At 35.6% G+C, this 17,341-nt stretch overlaps 1 protein-coding gene across 1 annotated transcript in view; it reads left to right on the top strand.

Annotated features, from left to right (window-relative positions):
- Nucleotides 1–17,341, top strand: part of ZFHX4 (zinc finger homeobox 4) — a 190,642-nt gene that overhangs the window by 26,646 nt on the left and 146,655 nt on the right. The window contains exon 3 of the mRNA XM_012810740.2: nt 1–222. This exon is cut by the window's left edge and continues 281 nt beyond it. Coding sequence (XP_012666194.1) covers nt 1–222 — 222 coding nt within the window. The remainder of the gene's footprint in view (nt 223–17,341) is intronic.

The following is a 17,341-nucleotide window of genomic DNA, read 5'->3' as shown; positions in this document are numbered from 1 at the left end:
TTCCAGCTCCACTGCAAGACCGATAAACATATGCAGAAATATCAACTGGTGGCTCACATTAAAGAAGGGGGCAAAAGCAATGAGTGGAGGTTGAAGTGTATTGCCATTGGCAACCCTGTTCACCTAAAATGTAACGCCTGTGACTACTACACCAACAGTGTGGATAAATTACGCCTGCATACCACCAATCACAGGCACGAGGCGGCCCTGAAGCTCTACAAGGTAAGCAGTGACATCCATTTCCGTTGGCACAGAGTAGAAAAGGGAATTAACTGTTTCAGAGCTTGGAGCACAAATCTCCAAGTTAAGGGAGAAAGAGAAAACAATCAAAGGGCCAGGCGCACAGTTTCTGATTGAAACATACGGAATTAAAGACTTCATTGAAAAGTTTTGCTATGTGTCTAGGTGACACCTAGCTCCGTTCAGTGGCATTGATTTCTTCACTGGCTTCCCTGAAATAAATGAAGTTTTCTGTGTATTGTCATGTATAAAATCATGCTTATTAAACCTATTTATTGTTTATTAGTTTTTTTTTTTTTTTAATAAGAGCGACCCTTTTGGCTGAATGTGAATAGTAATAGGGAGCAGAGGACAAAAACAGTGCCCTATCTTGGGAATGCATCACCTTTTGTTTGATGACAAATAAGACTGATCCAAACACGATTTTTTTTTCCTTCTGTGTGTTCTCAGTAACGTTGAGTACACACTCTGTCTCCCTCCCATCAGTTGAAAGGCTTCAAAAGTAACCTCTGTTGTTATTTTGCACGACTGTTTTCCCCACTGTTAATATTTTTCCCCCCTAAAAGGGTGTGGTATTGATAAAAAGGCTCAGAAATGGCAAATACACCTTTACCTTCATTGGGAAAAACTAGGCAGATGTAACGGAAGTGCACTAGTGATGAACGCCGTTTATAACACACCTCGTCTTGACTTTTCCTAAACCCTAATTACTGATAAATTTATTTTCTGCAGTTTGTTCACTGGATCGTCTTGATTGTCTTGGTTCATGTACAAACGTAACACATTCATTACTATGATGAATAACTTGGCAACTTATTAAAAACTTCTTTTTGTCTAGAGGATATTAAAATTCAGAAAATATTGCAAACCATTAGTCATTGTAACAGGCTCTAAATATGATTACAAAATCCATTTTGCAAGTGTTATCTATTGATTTATTCTAGAAATCAGTGATAACTATACTATCAGGAGTCAACCAGCAATTATAATACCTATGGCTTCTCTGATGCTATTTAAAGTTATGACCACACCAGGGGAAGAGGAGACTGTGGCTATCTAAACAAGCTGATGGAATTATGTATTTGGATTGGTCTAGTGCTGAGTGTTTGGGTTGTTCCTTAAAGATCAGATTCTAGATGGATATACTGTTTGTAAAAACCTAACAACTTAGTGTGAGAATCTGTAACATTGTTCCTGTGTTATTGGCACTGTGCGGATCAATAATGAAAGCATTAGATTTGGATTACACAGTTTGGGAAGTGCAGGCCCTAATGTGAGATGGAAAGCTTCTAAGTTGACAGTATTGAAAATGTCATATAAAGTATTAATTGTGGTATAATTCATGGCTTTTGCAGCAACAGTTGACAACTGTTCAATTGTGTATACTTTTTCTTTCTGTCCCTACCTGACCTATTAAAACTTTTAGAATATTTAGGTGAAAACAAACAAACAAACAAACATCAAGTTTGTATAAATAATAGATTTAGACCCTGGGAGTTACATAGAATATTCATGAACTATGTTTATATTCGTGCAGTTCCTCTAACCCTGTAATTTAACGTGTTGTGAATAGAAGATATAAATGTACAGATTCTTCTATTTTATTAATCTAATTGGGGGTGAACCTAAAGAAAGGTGGAATGTTATTTATTTTTACAGGAAATGTTATTTAATTGTTTCATGATTATTTAAACATGGTGTTGTGTGGTTGTGTGATGGGTGTTTGTGTGTGTGGGCGATTATATAAATATCCATTCATTCCATAAGCATGGATTTGCCACCTCACTCCTTAGCATAATTTGGAGGTGTTACTTTTAAAAGTTTCTTTTCATGGAGAGGTGGAGATAGTCTTTGAATTTAAAACAACCAATTGAGGTGAAACCTTGATTATGAAGAGAGCCTGAGAGCTTTAGACCCCATGACCAAAAGCTGTACTCTTCCCTTAAAAATATTATAAGTCATATAAAAATTGTCCTTAGTTGTTTATCTTTTAAATACCCAAGTATCTTTGTTTAGTGTAGTGTTTAAACACTCTCAGCAAACAAACAAAAAGTTATTTTGAACAAACTTACCTGGAATTAAAAGAAGATGGAAGAGATTAATATGCATATTTGAGCTATTGAAAGTTGATATTTATATCTTATAACTACATTCTTCTGCATTATCTTTCAAGGAGCATTCATTATTTCTAGGAGTAACTAAAGATATACTCCAAAGTAGCAATGGGTTGAGGATGGCATTGCTAAACTGATTTCAGAAACCGTGAGTGAGACAGAGACGTTTTTCAAGTGCAGTAATGAGAATATTAGCAAGCTTGGTTGGCTAGTGTGGGCAAAATACAATTGGTTCATAAGTAACATTAATTGCTTTTAAATCAGAGCCTAATAAATTGGCCTGGGCCTGGAAAAAAAAAATGATGGTTTATAATAAGGCTAAAATAGAAAAATTAGACTTAAGATATTTTCTGAGTTAATGACTAGACAATATCCTGTGTAAACTTTATTTTCATTAGGAGTTTAATTTACATCATTTTGTATCATGAATTATTTAGACTTTAAGGGAAAGTGACAAGTAACAGTTTTAAGACAAATACAGAGCTGCGAGAAAACAGCTTGTCTTCTTATTGACAACATATTGATTCATAACACTCTAAATGTGGTGATGTGTCATTTCAATTTAAATAGACCCCCTTATGAATTGCATTGTCAACCTGAAGCAGTATTACCTAGGAGTGTGTGTTCTTATTCTAGTTTAAGGAGGTTAAAAGTTAAAGGTTAAGGGTTAGCTTAAAAGCATCATCTGCCTAGCTGCTTAACTTTAAACTGATCAATTTAATGAAAATCTGTTTTACAGATGTTGTTTTAATGTATTTGGCAGGATTTAGGCGGCTTTAACATTAGACGTATGCTAGTAAAAATTATTTCTTTATTTGACCAGAACAACACCTTTCCTTTTATGTTGAAGGTAGAAGGCTTGTGGGTTATGGTATTTTGGCAAAGAACCCAGAGCCAGAATGTGTTGATGATCTTTCCATCTGGACTCAAAAAAAGAATACCTTTATGTCTATTGCTAACGATGACTGCAAAAACAAACAAAGCTGTATTCATTTTTTGGCAGTGTTATTTTCCTTAGAATTTTTTTTTAAAGCAATTCTGTTACCGTAGAAAAATCTTACTCATTTCTTCAAATGGAATTCTCTGAAGTGCTAAGCCCTATTAAATTTTGATTTTTCCTCCAGAAATTTTAACGATGAAACAAAATTAGTCTAGGAAAATAAAACAATAAAATGAAATTTCAGATTACCCATCATCTTCACATTTAAAGTATGACTGTATATTTAAAGTGAAGTTAATAGTATGAAATGTACCGATAGCTACAATTGGTCTTGCAAGGTAAATGCAGTGTACCCATATATGTGCACATAACATACACAGAGTAAGTTTTCAGCGAACCTCTTTATTAGATGTGATCATATTGTAAATGCATGCCTCTGTCTTCTTCACAAATGTTAGCCATTGATATTTACATCATACGTCCTCAATAAATATTTGTAGGGTGAATAACGGCCTAATGAGAAACCAATTAAAGACACCTCTTTACTTCTAATCCTTGCTTTTAAAAAATCCATTGCAATTTGTTCTACCTCTTAAATGATCTCAAACTTTTTCTGAAGAGTCAGGTAAAAAGATGTAAAGAAGACCACTTAGAACTAGACGTTCAAACTCAGGAAGAATCAGCAAGACCGACAGTGTTTCAGATTTACAGTTGAGTTTGTTTTTGGCTTAGTATGGCCAAGACACTTTTGGCCAGCTGATGGGTCTAAGCACCTTCGTATGCAGGGCAGACAAATACTCTGGCTGCAACCGCACTTTGGCTGATCTTCTAATAAATGTATTTTTGAGTGAGGTGTTCACATCTTTGCTGGTTTAAAGTCAAAAGCTTAATTATAGTAGCTTTCTTTCTTCCTGCATCTGGTAGGAGTGAAGCAGCATAATCTGTCTGAATTCCATAATGCCATTTTCACATTTGGATTTTAAATTGGCTGAGAGCAGTGAACGAATCATCTGTCTCCATGGTGAGCAAAAGAACACACCAGGGATTTAGTCCTAGGTAACTTTTGGCTCCCCAAGGAACATTTTTAGGGTTTTCTCATTATCCACATCCATGTTACAGATAAGAGAATCCAGGTTAAGAACAAAAATCAAGGTGTGGGGAAGGGCCACAGAGGAGGATACAAGGAGGGACAGTATAGTAAGGAAATAAAAAATGAAATAATGAGCTTCACTTGCCTTTTTGTGTGTGTTTTTTTTCCTTCTTGGTAGAAAATAATAATCTAATCAATTTGGAATTAAAAAAAAGTCACAAGTATTTTCATTCAATAGGCCTGAGTCCAACTTTGCAATTTAAAATCGAATATACCAGATAGGTACCATTTCAATTATTGAACTGTCATTGTCCCGGTGTTATAGTGAAAGAGGTCATGAGATTGTGTGGTACACATTTACATAAAAGTCATTGTGCAAAAGGAAATTGGAATATGTGTGTATATGTAAGAGACCAAAACAGTTTTTCTTAATCTTCTTCTAGTTGTTTGTTTAGATGAAGAAAACTGTTTTTACAGATAAAAATTATTCCTCTCTGTTGCTAAACATTAACATATGAGTACAGAAATTTTTGCACTTTTGTGCATTAGTTTCAGATTTATGTTCCTTTCAAGGTTGAAATGCAGTATGAAATTGAATTCCAGTTGCAGGCTTTGTTTTAAAAAAGTCATCACAATTCAAATTATTCTATTGCATTTTCATATAAGAAGACAAGGCAGAGATTGAAAAAAAAAGTTTCTTTAGTGGAACAGTATATATTTCTATGTAACTAATGACTAATAAATACGTGGATTAAATAAAGAGGAGTTAGTTATCTAATAGTAACTAATAAATCACTGGCATTTTGAGACTAAACGTAATTGCCCACCCTATCGATTACGTCTACTTCTGTTTTTAACTTGACATTTGCTGAAACACAGCTGTGTGTCATAAAGTAGCTACTTCAGTGCAAATGTGGACTTTCTTTCTGCATTTGCATATCAAAAATATTACATTTATGAGCTGAGAACTTTATTTATATTCCACCAGAAAAGCAAGTGACCAAAAAGCTATGTACTGAAAATTGGTAGATTATATAGATAGATGGTTATCAGATAGATAGATAGGTAGATAGATAGATAGATGGATACATAGATGCATAGATACATAGATAGATAGATAGATGCATACATGCATACATATCAATTCTTAGAAAGATTGATTTAGATCAGGCATTAGCAACTTATTACATCCATGCCAGGGCAGGTAAAATGATTTTTGGTGTGTGAAATTGTTGTCAAATCAAGACACAATTTTCAAAATGCCAGGTGTGTCATTGGAATCTTCCTCCTGTGTTTTCTTGATGTCTTTCCTGAACCAGTGCTCCTGTCTCCTTCACATAAGGCCTATGTTATTAAGCCATTGTCTATTTTTCTGAAATCCTTGCTGTTTTATCCTATCTAGCTCATTTCTTCGTGGAAGTAGTTCATGTTGCAGGATTCCCTAATTCCCCACAGAAAATCAGCATTCTTTTAATTAAGGAGAACGAAGCCTTTTTATAAAAGCAGAATAGTGTGTCCAAAGTTGTAAATGACTTTTAAGTCTTTTTTAGGGTGAGTTTTTTTTTAAAGGAACTGCTTAATATGGAGGAATTTCTAATGTTTTTTGATGGAGGGTGATGATGTCAGGGATTGGGGTTACTTTGAGCAATGCCCCTCCCTAAGGCCTTTCTTCATTCATTCCTTCTAAACACACATGCACAAGCGCACACCACCACCACCAAACCACACCTCCGAAACAAAGGCAACAATTTGGCACCACCATTCACTTCGAGAAAGTGTCAACTCATACTTTAGGATTTATGTTACATCCTTTGTGTAATTTGTGTTCATTTTGTCTCATGTGAAGTTAAAGGTATGATTTAACCAAAAGTGATAAATCCCTAATTTGTCACCCTCCCTGAGGTCATTTAGGTAATGCAGACAAAGGTGTTATTTCATAATTAACGTGCTCTCCTTGTGTATTTCTTCGGCTTAAATTTAATTGTCCCTGTCAGCAGAGCTTGTTTAAAATTGCTGAAATGTTCGAATGGGTGCTGGGATGCCATGCGGTAATGCAGCCCAAGTCATATGTTAACCAGGCCTCGCGCTGCTGAAAGGGTCTTGGCCCTGGGTGGAGTGAGGAGGAGCTGGCATGTGTATAATGACCACAGTTCTGCTTCCAGAACATCTGGCCTTCCTGAGTTCTACTGGAAATGCTTTACCAAGTCTGCTTTGAGTCTGAGCCTGTGCTCAGGCTGAGTTCAATTAGATGTGGAGATTTGTCTATTATTCAGATAATTCAAGCCTTAAAAGGCACTTTTTTTCTCCAAGTTATCAGTGTATTCCATGAGAGCATAGGAAGATATGATTTAAAAGCGAAGAGCAACAATGGAGATGTCGCACCCTATGACCATCAGGACACGCCTTCACAGATTTCATTATTTAGGAGTATGTTAGGCCTAAGTTCTATTTGCAGATGACCCAAGTAATATCCCCATTTTACTTCCCATAAATACAGAAACATTTAGTGAACATTTGCTCTGTGACAGATTTTGAAATGTCTGTGTATGATGGTTTGTATCCCATTAACGTGATGGGATATAAGCTACCTCCTAAGTGCTGCTCAAAGAGCTTTCTAAAGTGAAGTTTCCTAACTCACCCTGCTGTCCAAAATTATCTGTTAGATTTGGTGGCTAGATGTCAGAGGCATTAATGAAATTGAGTTAGATCCATAGAACCAATCATCAAAAATTCCCATGCTTTTTTTCAACAATGATTAGTCAGGGGGCTGTCAGTGACTTCCATTGTATGTATCAACAGATAAATTTTAATGTTGCGAGTGTGTCTTGGCCCACTCTTACTGCCCTATTATGTAGCCAGACTTTATTGATCAATTGGAGATGAGGATTATGATGGGAATTTGAAGGTTGGATAGAGCTTTTCTATTAGTTACAACATTTATGTTGTTTTTCAAACTTGAGAATAATGCTACTAATGCATTGCCTAGAAAATGAAGAAAAAATATTTAATAAGGAATACCAAATGTATACCATGAATATATCAAAAGAATTCCAATTGCAATATTGAATTGCAATTCTGTCAACCTTTTAAATTGCCAGGATGCTAATGTAATATGACTCTTGGAGAATCTCTGTAAATATAGTTTATAATAGGGTCAGTGAGAATCCTGCTTAGAGATACATTATTGTCATGGCCAGGCACACTATTGTTATCATAGGAAATTAACAGTTGTGTGGAATGAAATTTTATTTCATTGGTTTTATAACCTTTTATTAATGTTTTATTTCTCTTGTCTTTAAGAAAAAGGACTTTTGTAGTCTTGAAGTTAAGTACAATAAACCTGTGTATACAAATATAAAAGTGTATGAAGACCATATCCAGATATTCAGATTTTCCTAAAGCTTTTATTTCCCTGGAAGTGTTAGCATAGAATACACATTGTCCTCTCTTGTTGCTTAAGGAATTAGGGTTAGGAGTAGATATGTCCATCATCCAAATTTTTAAGGAGTAATGTAGAGGAAGGTTAAGGTTGGAGAATTATTTGTTCCTGGATATATGCTGATAAAATTAATGGAATACAGGGCTGAGGGTGCAAAGGAATAAACTATTGATAGATCTACTGTGTAAGTTAACTTCTATTTGGGAAGAGAGGTTTTACAATTTTAAAATACTGATTTTTTTGTGATTATGTGTCCGGTGGCAAGAAAAGCCTCATTTATATGTAGAGTAGGCAATTGACTGTCTATGTGTGATACATGGAGTACTGGGAATAATTCTACCAAAAATACCCTTTCATCTCATGCCAAATATTCTCTCAATGGTAATTGACTTATCTTTTTATTATCTTTCACAACAGCATTACTTTTTGGAGAAAACGTTTTTGGACAACACTCATCAGTTTAACTCCTTACCTACCTCATTTACTCTTCTTAACAGTTATTCCCATTTCAACAGATGAGGAAACTGAGGTTGCTTGAGTCCTTACGGATAGTAAGAACCTATATTGGAGTTCTACCTGTGACATCTTTTTAGCCCACGCCCTTACCTACATTATGAGGCTTTGTTAATAAGAAAACTTTTTCATTTGAGGATAGGAAGAACGGGGTTTGGAAAAGGAAGAGAAAGTCTGGGTATCTCAGATGCTAACTACAGTTTTTTTCTAAGGCTTAATCATTTTAGGGCCCACTTCCACTCCTTCAAGTTAGCAGGTTTCCTTAAAGACATGACCGGTGCAATAAGAGCTGGCCAGTAGGTTTGCACACAGGAATGCAGTCTACTAGAACGATGAACTGGATCACCTGCTGGGTGATCTATGCATTGGAAGGAGAAACTGTTAGTTAAATTTGTTACCTGCATATTTCCTGTGATAACAGAATTTTTTCACTTTAAAAAAAAAAACATCCTTTTACTGACATGTTTGGCTGTTTGCTATATTAAATAAAAAGGACTAATAGAATATTTATCACTTCTAGCGCCTGAGCTCTCAGTGCTTGCAAGTTAAGCACCTTTGGAAGCCGCATTAATTCATTCAGGTCACTGGGGTACCTCAGCAGTAATGTACTAAATGGTACCCTGCTGACCTGAAAGAGGGAATGTGCCTCCCTAAGCATTTAACTTACTACCCAGGAACAGCCAGAGCACAGTCTGCACTCTGCCCATAACCTTAGTCTCCTTCTCTCTCTTTCTCTGGTATCCTTGTAACTCCTAGAGGAAGTCCTCTTCACTTGCTACTTATTAGAATTTTCAGCATCATCTTATTTTGAATTATTATAATCATTGTAACCTCTTACCTTTCACTTCTTTCTTTGATCCATTTTATTTATAACATCTCAGCAGTTTTCTTTCCAATAAATATCGTTTACTCACTCCTTTCCTCTCTTTTCTCCTCAAAGTTTCAGTAATGATTTCATTACCAGAGTTTTGTTAGAACTGTTTACGATGATGAAATGTAGAGGTGGTTGGCAAAATTTTGCCTCCCTGAATCTGACCACCTGGTCTGGCAAACAAATTGTCAGGTATTGACATTGTTGCAATTGACTACATTTTTGTTTGTTTGTTTGTTTTTTATTTTTTATTAAATCATAGCTGTGTATATTAATGCAGTCATGGGGTACAGTGTGCTTGTTTTATATACAATTTGAACTATTTCACCAAACTGGTTTACATAGCCTTCATAGCATTTGCTTAGTTGTTGTGTTAAAATATTTATATTCTACATTTAGAAAGATTCACATGTACCCTTCTAAGATGGACCATAGTTGTGGTCCCACCAATCTTAACTACGTTTATTAATGGAATGTTCTTTTATTGGAAAGTAAGAATAATCTAAGTTTTGACATAACAGAGTTATGTCAATATAGAAGCTCCCAATAAGTATAGCTGTTATGTATGAAGCATTTGAGGACATTTTGTTAACTATAATGTGTTACATTTTTTAAAAGACTTTAAATATTTCTGGCTATCCATTTGGTAGGACTGAGAATAACACTAGCATATGCCCTGAGGGGCTAAAATCATTCATTGTTCAATTGTGGAAAATCAAGTAGTGAATCTACTTGCCAGCACCTCTGAACGAGTCAGTGTACAAGGGATCACCTTTAAATTCTACATATATTTAGTAATTACCATTGAATAACAGAGTAGGTGGTATCAGTGATGGGGGAGGCGAAAATAATTCACAATTTTTCTGTCAAATAAATAGCATTTTTTTAAAAATGATTAACATGGTAAAGTGGGAATTATGCAAACACCAGAATTTACTTTTTGAAATTTATTGTATTTGGCGAATTTTTATCACATAATAGTTTAATAGGGAGAAACCCCTCTCCTATCTACTATGTGATGCTAAATATCACTATACTTATTTTTAAACAGAAGTTCCTCAATGTCAAAAGAAAAAGAACTGGGCTAAAAGCAAGTCCTGATATATTATTTTCTTGATTATGATTTGTGTTAGCAAATTAAATGCTTAAAAAACACATTTAGATGGAAAAGTAGTACCAAATTTTTCCATGATGAGTATTTCCGGAGAAGATACTCCCCAGTTTCATAACTAAATTCCTTAAAAATAGATCAAGAGGAATTCATAAATAATTTTTTTTCCAGAGAAAAATTAGAAAAAAGGTCTTTGGCTCTCTCAATTCTCTAAATCCTAGAAAAACTAAAATGGGATTTTTTAAAAAGAAGTATTAAATTTTGGAGCATTCTTTCTGAATATGAAATTCGAAAGACTGTCTTTAAGTCACAAATAAGACAAGGTCTTCCTAATTATGTAACTGTTCAGTTTTGTCAACATTTATTTAGATGAATCTTTCAAACTAGATGATCAGTTATATTTACCCACAAGTTCCTGTTGCATGTAATTGAGCTGTTTTTTTTTTCTTCATGTAGAACTAGGCCATCCCTTTAATGAGAGTGCCTTAAAAGTTTATTGGAAAACCCTTGATACAGAAGAAGTATATTGAAATTAATTATATAACTGATTATATGTGCATGTATATATACTACATATGTATACATATACACATTTCTCCAAAAGGTGAACAATTTAATTCTTTCAGGGGATGAAGAATGTAAATCTATTCAGAGCTCCTGTGTTGGGTGATAAGTGTCAAAGGCCAGCCTGTCCCACAATGATGTTTTTCATACACATTCCAAGAGAACTACCCATACTTACTGCACAAACATTGGAACAAACTGCATGCATAAGTGTGTGTGTATGTGCATGTGTGAGAGAGAGAGAGAGGGAGAATACAATATATGAAAATATATTAAAAATTGATGAAGATTATGGGGTTAATCATTAATGCTCCTTATTTTGTTTTAAAGTAGATCGCAGAAATCTCTTCCTGTGCACTGTAAGTGTTCTTAGTCCCTAGAGATAATAAACCTTTGATGATGTTGTGCAAGACTCGTCAACGAGTACTGAGATCAGTTCTGTATGTACACATGACTAATCAAAGGTCCAGGGAACAGGATATGATTTGGTAAAAGTGATAGGTTCTTCAAAAAGCAAATGACCTCACTAATTGTGGGAGCACATTAAGGCTTTTATTTTTTCCCCCTACAAAAGTCAAGTCCTGCTCCCAACCTTGGAGTAGGTATCCTTTTGCAAGGGCTTTAGAACTAAGTCTTTAACAAAGTATTTAACAGCAAAGATTTCTCAAATTAATGTCTGCATAATTAGCACTCTATTCTCTTCTTTGGTCTTAAAGTCTCAACATGTACTAGAAAATTCTTAGACTCAGCGATACTCTTGAAATTCAGGGAATTAGGTAACCTGAACAAATATCTTCTTATATTGACCAGCAGTCAGATGTCCGAAGTGAGAAAATGATAGGATAAGATAGCAACCTCAGTGCTAAAAGATTCAGGAAAGCAGTTCTTTATTAGAAAGGAAAGGAACGACAGTGATCAGCTATGAAATCTACCGTGTTGACAGTGCCATGGTGAAGCCACTGTCTTCTGCTTTGCTCCTGCTTTAGTTTTTTATTTGCAATGACTTTATAGAGATATCGTTCGTAAACCATGCAGTTCATCCATTTAAGGTATACAAGTCAATGGTTTTTAGAATATTCACAGAGTTATGCATCCACCACTACAATCGATGTTAGAATATTTTCACCATTCCCACAAGAAATCCTGTAACATTTTATCTGCCCTCCCCCATCTTCAACCCTCCCTCCCCCGGCCCTAGGCAATTACTAATTGCTTTGTGTCTCTATAGATTTGCCTGTTCTGGACATTTCGTATAGATGGAATCATAGGATGTGGTCCTTGGTGACTGGTTTCTTTCACTTAGCATAATGTTTGCAAGATTATCCAGACTAGAGTACGTATCATTCACTCCTTTTATTACCAAATTTCCATTGTGTGGCTATAGCACGTGTTATTCATCCACCATCAGGTGATGGACATTTGGACATTTCCACTTTTTGGCTACTTGGATACTGATGCTAGGAATATTTGTATGCAAGGTTTTGTGTGGACATATGTGGTACATACCTAAAAGAGAAATTTCTGGATTGACAATCACTGATATGAACTAGATTCTCATGAATTGCTGGTCAGTTCTTATTTTGTAACTGGTCAGCTCCTTCTCCCTTTCTTTTAAATAATATTTCAAATTTTTATCACTTTCCAAATGCCTGTTATTCATCTTTTGCTCTCTTCTGGCCAACTAGCTCAGTAAGAAAATTGATACTAGTATGTATTGAGCACTTATTTGGTGTCAAGATTATATCCTCTGTTCTTTAAATACGTTAACTCATTTAATTCTCCCAGCAGCCTTGCTAGGTAGTGGCTACTATTATGCCCATTTTGAAGATGAGGCGACTAAGGCAATGAAAATATAATTAATTTTTCCTAGGTCACGTAGCTGGCAACAGTGATGACTGAGTCAGGATTTGAGCTTAGACACCCATGGTGTTAAATAAGATACTTTTCACAGCGAAAATACTGCATGGAGAGAGGACACAGGGAAAAAAGGGCCCTGCTTGTGGCAGAAGGAGATGGACATACAGGTGCAACTTTAATAACTGACCTTTGAGAAGGACGTATATCCTCAGAGAGAAGAAGAAAAGAAGTTATGATGAGATAGAGATTTAAGGACTTTGGGGAGGAGTGAGGAGTGACCAATTAGACAAATCACCCCATAACAGTATGCAGGGTTGAGCTTTTTTTAAAAGTCTGAATGTAAAGCATTTCCTTGATTTGTACCGTGGTCTTAGAAAAATAGCTACACACTGAATTCCTTGTATTTGTAGAAATGAAAAGTCAGTACATTTATAATAGCTTAAATCCACTGAAGTTCATTTTATTACATTGATATTTTAGTAATATGCACATTTGTCCTCGTTGATTAAAGATGCCTTGTGCTGGAACCCAAGGTGAATAAGATAGACACAAAGGGACTATGATGCACTTCATGTCCTCAAGAAGCTTACCATTTTTTTTTTTTATTAAATCATAGCAGTGTACGTTAATACTATCCTGGGGTACAGTGTACTGTTTCTGTATACAATTTGAAATACTTTCATCCAACTGGTTAGCATAGCCTTCATGTCTTTTTCTTAGTTATTGTGTTAAGACATTTATATTCTACATTTAGAGAGATTCACATGTACCCTTATAGGATGAACCCTAGACGTGATCCCACCAATCACCCTCCCTCCCCCCTCCCCCTCCTCTCCCCTCCCTCTCCCCTCTCACCAATTTTTAGAAGCGAATGTGTAATGCTTTTTCTCTGTGCTTTGCTTTCCCTGTGGGTTTTCCCTGTTCAGAGCCTTCCTGAATTCCACCAGTTGGTAGGAACATTTTTAGTGCTTTGTCTAACACATTTTTAGCAGTGTTTACTCTTTTATGCCTTCTAGAAAATTAATATTTAGATTTTCTGTGGTATTTGGAAAAGAATAGGTTTCTGCCTTGCAGAACTTTGATAAAGAGTGGCTGTGTGTTTCCACACCAGTAAGGATATTGTCTCCTTGTTGGACAGGAATGCATAGTAACAGTGCGAGTCAAGTCTCTCTCTTTGTGCCTCCACTTCTCCAAATGTGACGTTTGCAAGTATATGGTTTTTCTGTATTCATAATGGTTAAGGATATTGATAAAATGAAATATTCCTTGGTACTTTTCTTGCTGACTGGAAAGATTTTTCCTAACTTCTTATAAGTATAAAAGAAAAATATACCCGTTTTTTGTGTATAAGGTAATAATCAGTATAAAATAGTCTTAATTCTTTACACCTATTTCAGGCATAATCCTATTTGATTCAAACAACTATTAATGTTTCTTGAAGTTTTTAATTTCCAGAGTCTCACTGATCTTCGTATGGTTCATTGATAAGGCTATGATGAGATTAAGTGTTGGGCTACCAATGTCCAATGTTCCTCCTGTTGGAACATTACCATTGCATAATTTCTTCTTTCTGTTTTACCATGAAAACAAGTTAAGGAGAAATTATGCAAGCAATGATGGTAAACTCCCGTATTATCTCATGCTAAAAGATTCTCCAGAGCTGCTTTCTGGAGTCAGATACACAGTGAATCTGCGAAACTGGCTGTCCAGGTTGGCATTTATGTTTATCATTTTTGATACCCTCCCACTATTAGTATATTGAGAGTGGAGCACAGTGGGAAGGTATGAGGGGATGTCTCAGAGAAAGACAGGGAAAGATTTGCACAGCTATCTGCCTATCTCTCTCTGTGAGTCAAGAAAAGTTCAGAAGGAGAAAGTCAGACATTTTCTGTCTTAGGGTGTCCAACGGACTTTCTCACTCTGTATGTGGTTTTTGGCAAGCCATAGTCAATATATTAGTAAATGGAGGAAAAAACACTCCATTGAGCTCTGTAGGTCTTAATTGAGGTATAAAAATAGCTTAGAAAAAATTATTCTGAGATGAAAGCTTTTCTTATATGTGGAAAATATTACTCATGTCTTGTCAGCACACCCACTCTATTGGCATTGCGTTTTGTACTTGGAGATAATTTCTGCTTTTTTATTATTGGGAAGGCACTTTCTTTTTTAATTTTTGTTAGTGTACTTGGTTACACTATTGTATCTAAAGCTTGTCATTCCTGAAAAGCTATTCTTAACTTTATCTTTCCAATTGGCCTTCAATTGAAATTTGCTTTGAAGAGGAATGTAGCCATTCTCATCAACTTGAGAAAGGGCGAATGTAGTTCATAGAAAGTAACTACTTGTATATCCTTTTATGTTTTTCAACTTCAATATCCATTCTTTCTTAGAAGTGTGCCCACAGAAAGGAACTGTGTATTACACTTTTAAATACTGGTTTTCAAGTCTGCCAAGTGTGAATTTGCAAATGAGTAGTCGTTTAAGTGGCGCTCCCAGCTGAAAAATAAATGTTTAAAGCTTATGTACTTGGCCTTACTTTTACTTTTGGAATATTTTTGAAATGATACAATAATATTTTCATCTGTAAAATGGGTTCCAAGTTACCTTTAGAATTAGGAAATGATTATTAAGTTAATGCTGTTTGAGATCTAGTCTAAACTTAGTTACTTATGTGGTTCTCAGAGTTATTTGTGCTAAGCTTTAATAAGCATCTTATCTTAGAGCCAGGCATGGTGGCTCACTCCAGGAATCCTGGTACTCTGGGAGGCTGAGGCATTGGATTGTTTAGCTCAGGAGTTCAAGACCAGGCCGAGCAAGGGTAAGATCCCATCTCTACTAAAAATAGAAAAATCTTGCTGGATGTAGTGGGGTTGGGATCTTTGTAGTACCAGCTACTCAGGACACTAGGACAAGAGGATCTCTTTAGCCCAAGAGTTTGAAGTTGCTGTGAGCCCTATTGATGCCATGGTGCTCTACCTAGGGCGACAAAGTAGCACTCTGTCTCAAAAACAAAACAAAACCAAATTTACATTTCTGGTATATATCTAATATATGTTTTTCTTATATAAATAGAAAGCAGAGTAAAATCATATACAGAGAAATAGCTGAATACAGCGCAAATGTCCTGGTTTTATTTACATATTTGATTACTCATTTCATGTATTCATTTATTGATTGCCCTCTCTGTCAGAACTTGTCGTAGGAAATAAAGATGTAGCAATAAGCAAGAGGGACACAAACCTTGCTCTGGTGGAGTTTGGGGTTTAGCAGGGAGAAAGATAAGCATGAAACCTGTAATAACTATTGTAAAAACGTAATATAATTTTGATTTGGAACAGATATTTGGGTAATCAGTAACTTGGGATTTGTATAAATGGAACTCTTCCTCTAATCTTGGAGGAAAGTGAACTGTTTGAGTGAGAACCTGAATGTAGGTATCAAGAAAGGTAGCTAGGGGCTAAAACAAATTGACATCCCTGGATATTGGCTGTCATAGAAAGAAAAACAAAAAACATTTACCACTGAGGTTTTTACCAGGGAGTAAGCACTTTCAAAGTTCTTGGAGTCATGAAATGGTTATATGAAAACACATTCTAGAAATGGCTCTGTATCCAGTTGGATGAGAAGAAACTGACCATTAGATTTCCTATTGAAATTTTTAAAACATGCTGAATTCAAGGTCACTACCTATCCCTTTATTTAAATAAATGATTGTGATAATCTGCCTAATTTGGGGGACCACTAGACAGAAGCTTTAGAAGGTCTCTTGTAAATCTAAAAACTCGATGAGAAGATGGGGAACATTCTAGTTATGCTACGCTCCAGTAGGATGTATTTCTCTCACATTCAAAAGATAGAAACTTTGTGTCCTGCTCTCCTCTGTGAACCCCTCCCATCAGGCTTAGGATTGGCGAGGGTCTGCCAATGCTGCATCATCTGTCCAAGTAAGTCACTGAAGGCATCACCCTCTGCCTTGTGCATTGTTCTGCCTCAAAAGGAGTCTGACATGTTTGATGTACAGAAAAAAATGGCTAGCCTTTACACAGAAAAACCTTTTTATACAAAATGGCCTTTCTTTTATTGAGGTCTGGCACTTCAGTGAGCTGTTAGGCCAAGAAACCACTTTCTAAATCAGAGATTGGTTAAAAAAAACAAAACAAAAAAACCAAGGCCCTTTTATTAAATTTTGTAGGAACCCTTTTAGTAAATTTTTAGAATCATGCTTTGCTTCATCGTGGTTGCAAATCTACACTTCATTTGTCCTTGAAGATATCCTCAGGCAGCAGATATATAGTCTACTTTTTTTTTTTAATAGGACTCTTACGGATCTCAGGAGAGCCAACTTCCTCCATCCCACTGGCTTGCATGCTTATTTGTAACTCACTGTAATGATTATGCAATTTTTCATTTTCTTGCTATTCTAGGAAGGCAGATTTTTGAAGTTTGCTTTGGAATTTCACTTTCTTTAAATTTCAGATTCATAGAAGGGTACATACAATTAGGTTATATTGTTTCAGTTTGTTAGGTTACTTAATGGGCACAAGGTAGGGGTGTATGGCACACCTGGGTGATGGGGTTTTACTTTATGACAACATATGTGCT

Source organism: Otolemur garnettii, unplaced genomic scaffold, assembly GCF_000181295.1.
Source record: "Otolemur garnettii isolate 467f Iridium unplaced genomic scaffold, OtoGar3 scaffold00004, whole genome shotgun sequence".
NCBI classification, from domain to species: Eukaryota; Metazoa; Chordata; class Mammalia; order Primates; family Galagidae; genus Otolemur; species Otolemur garnettii.
This window is presented reverse-complemented; position numbering and strand designations above follow the sequence as displayed.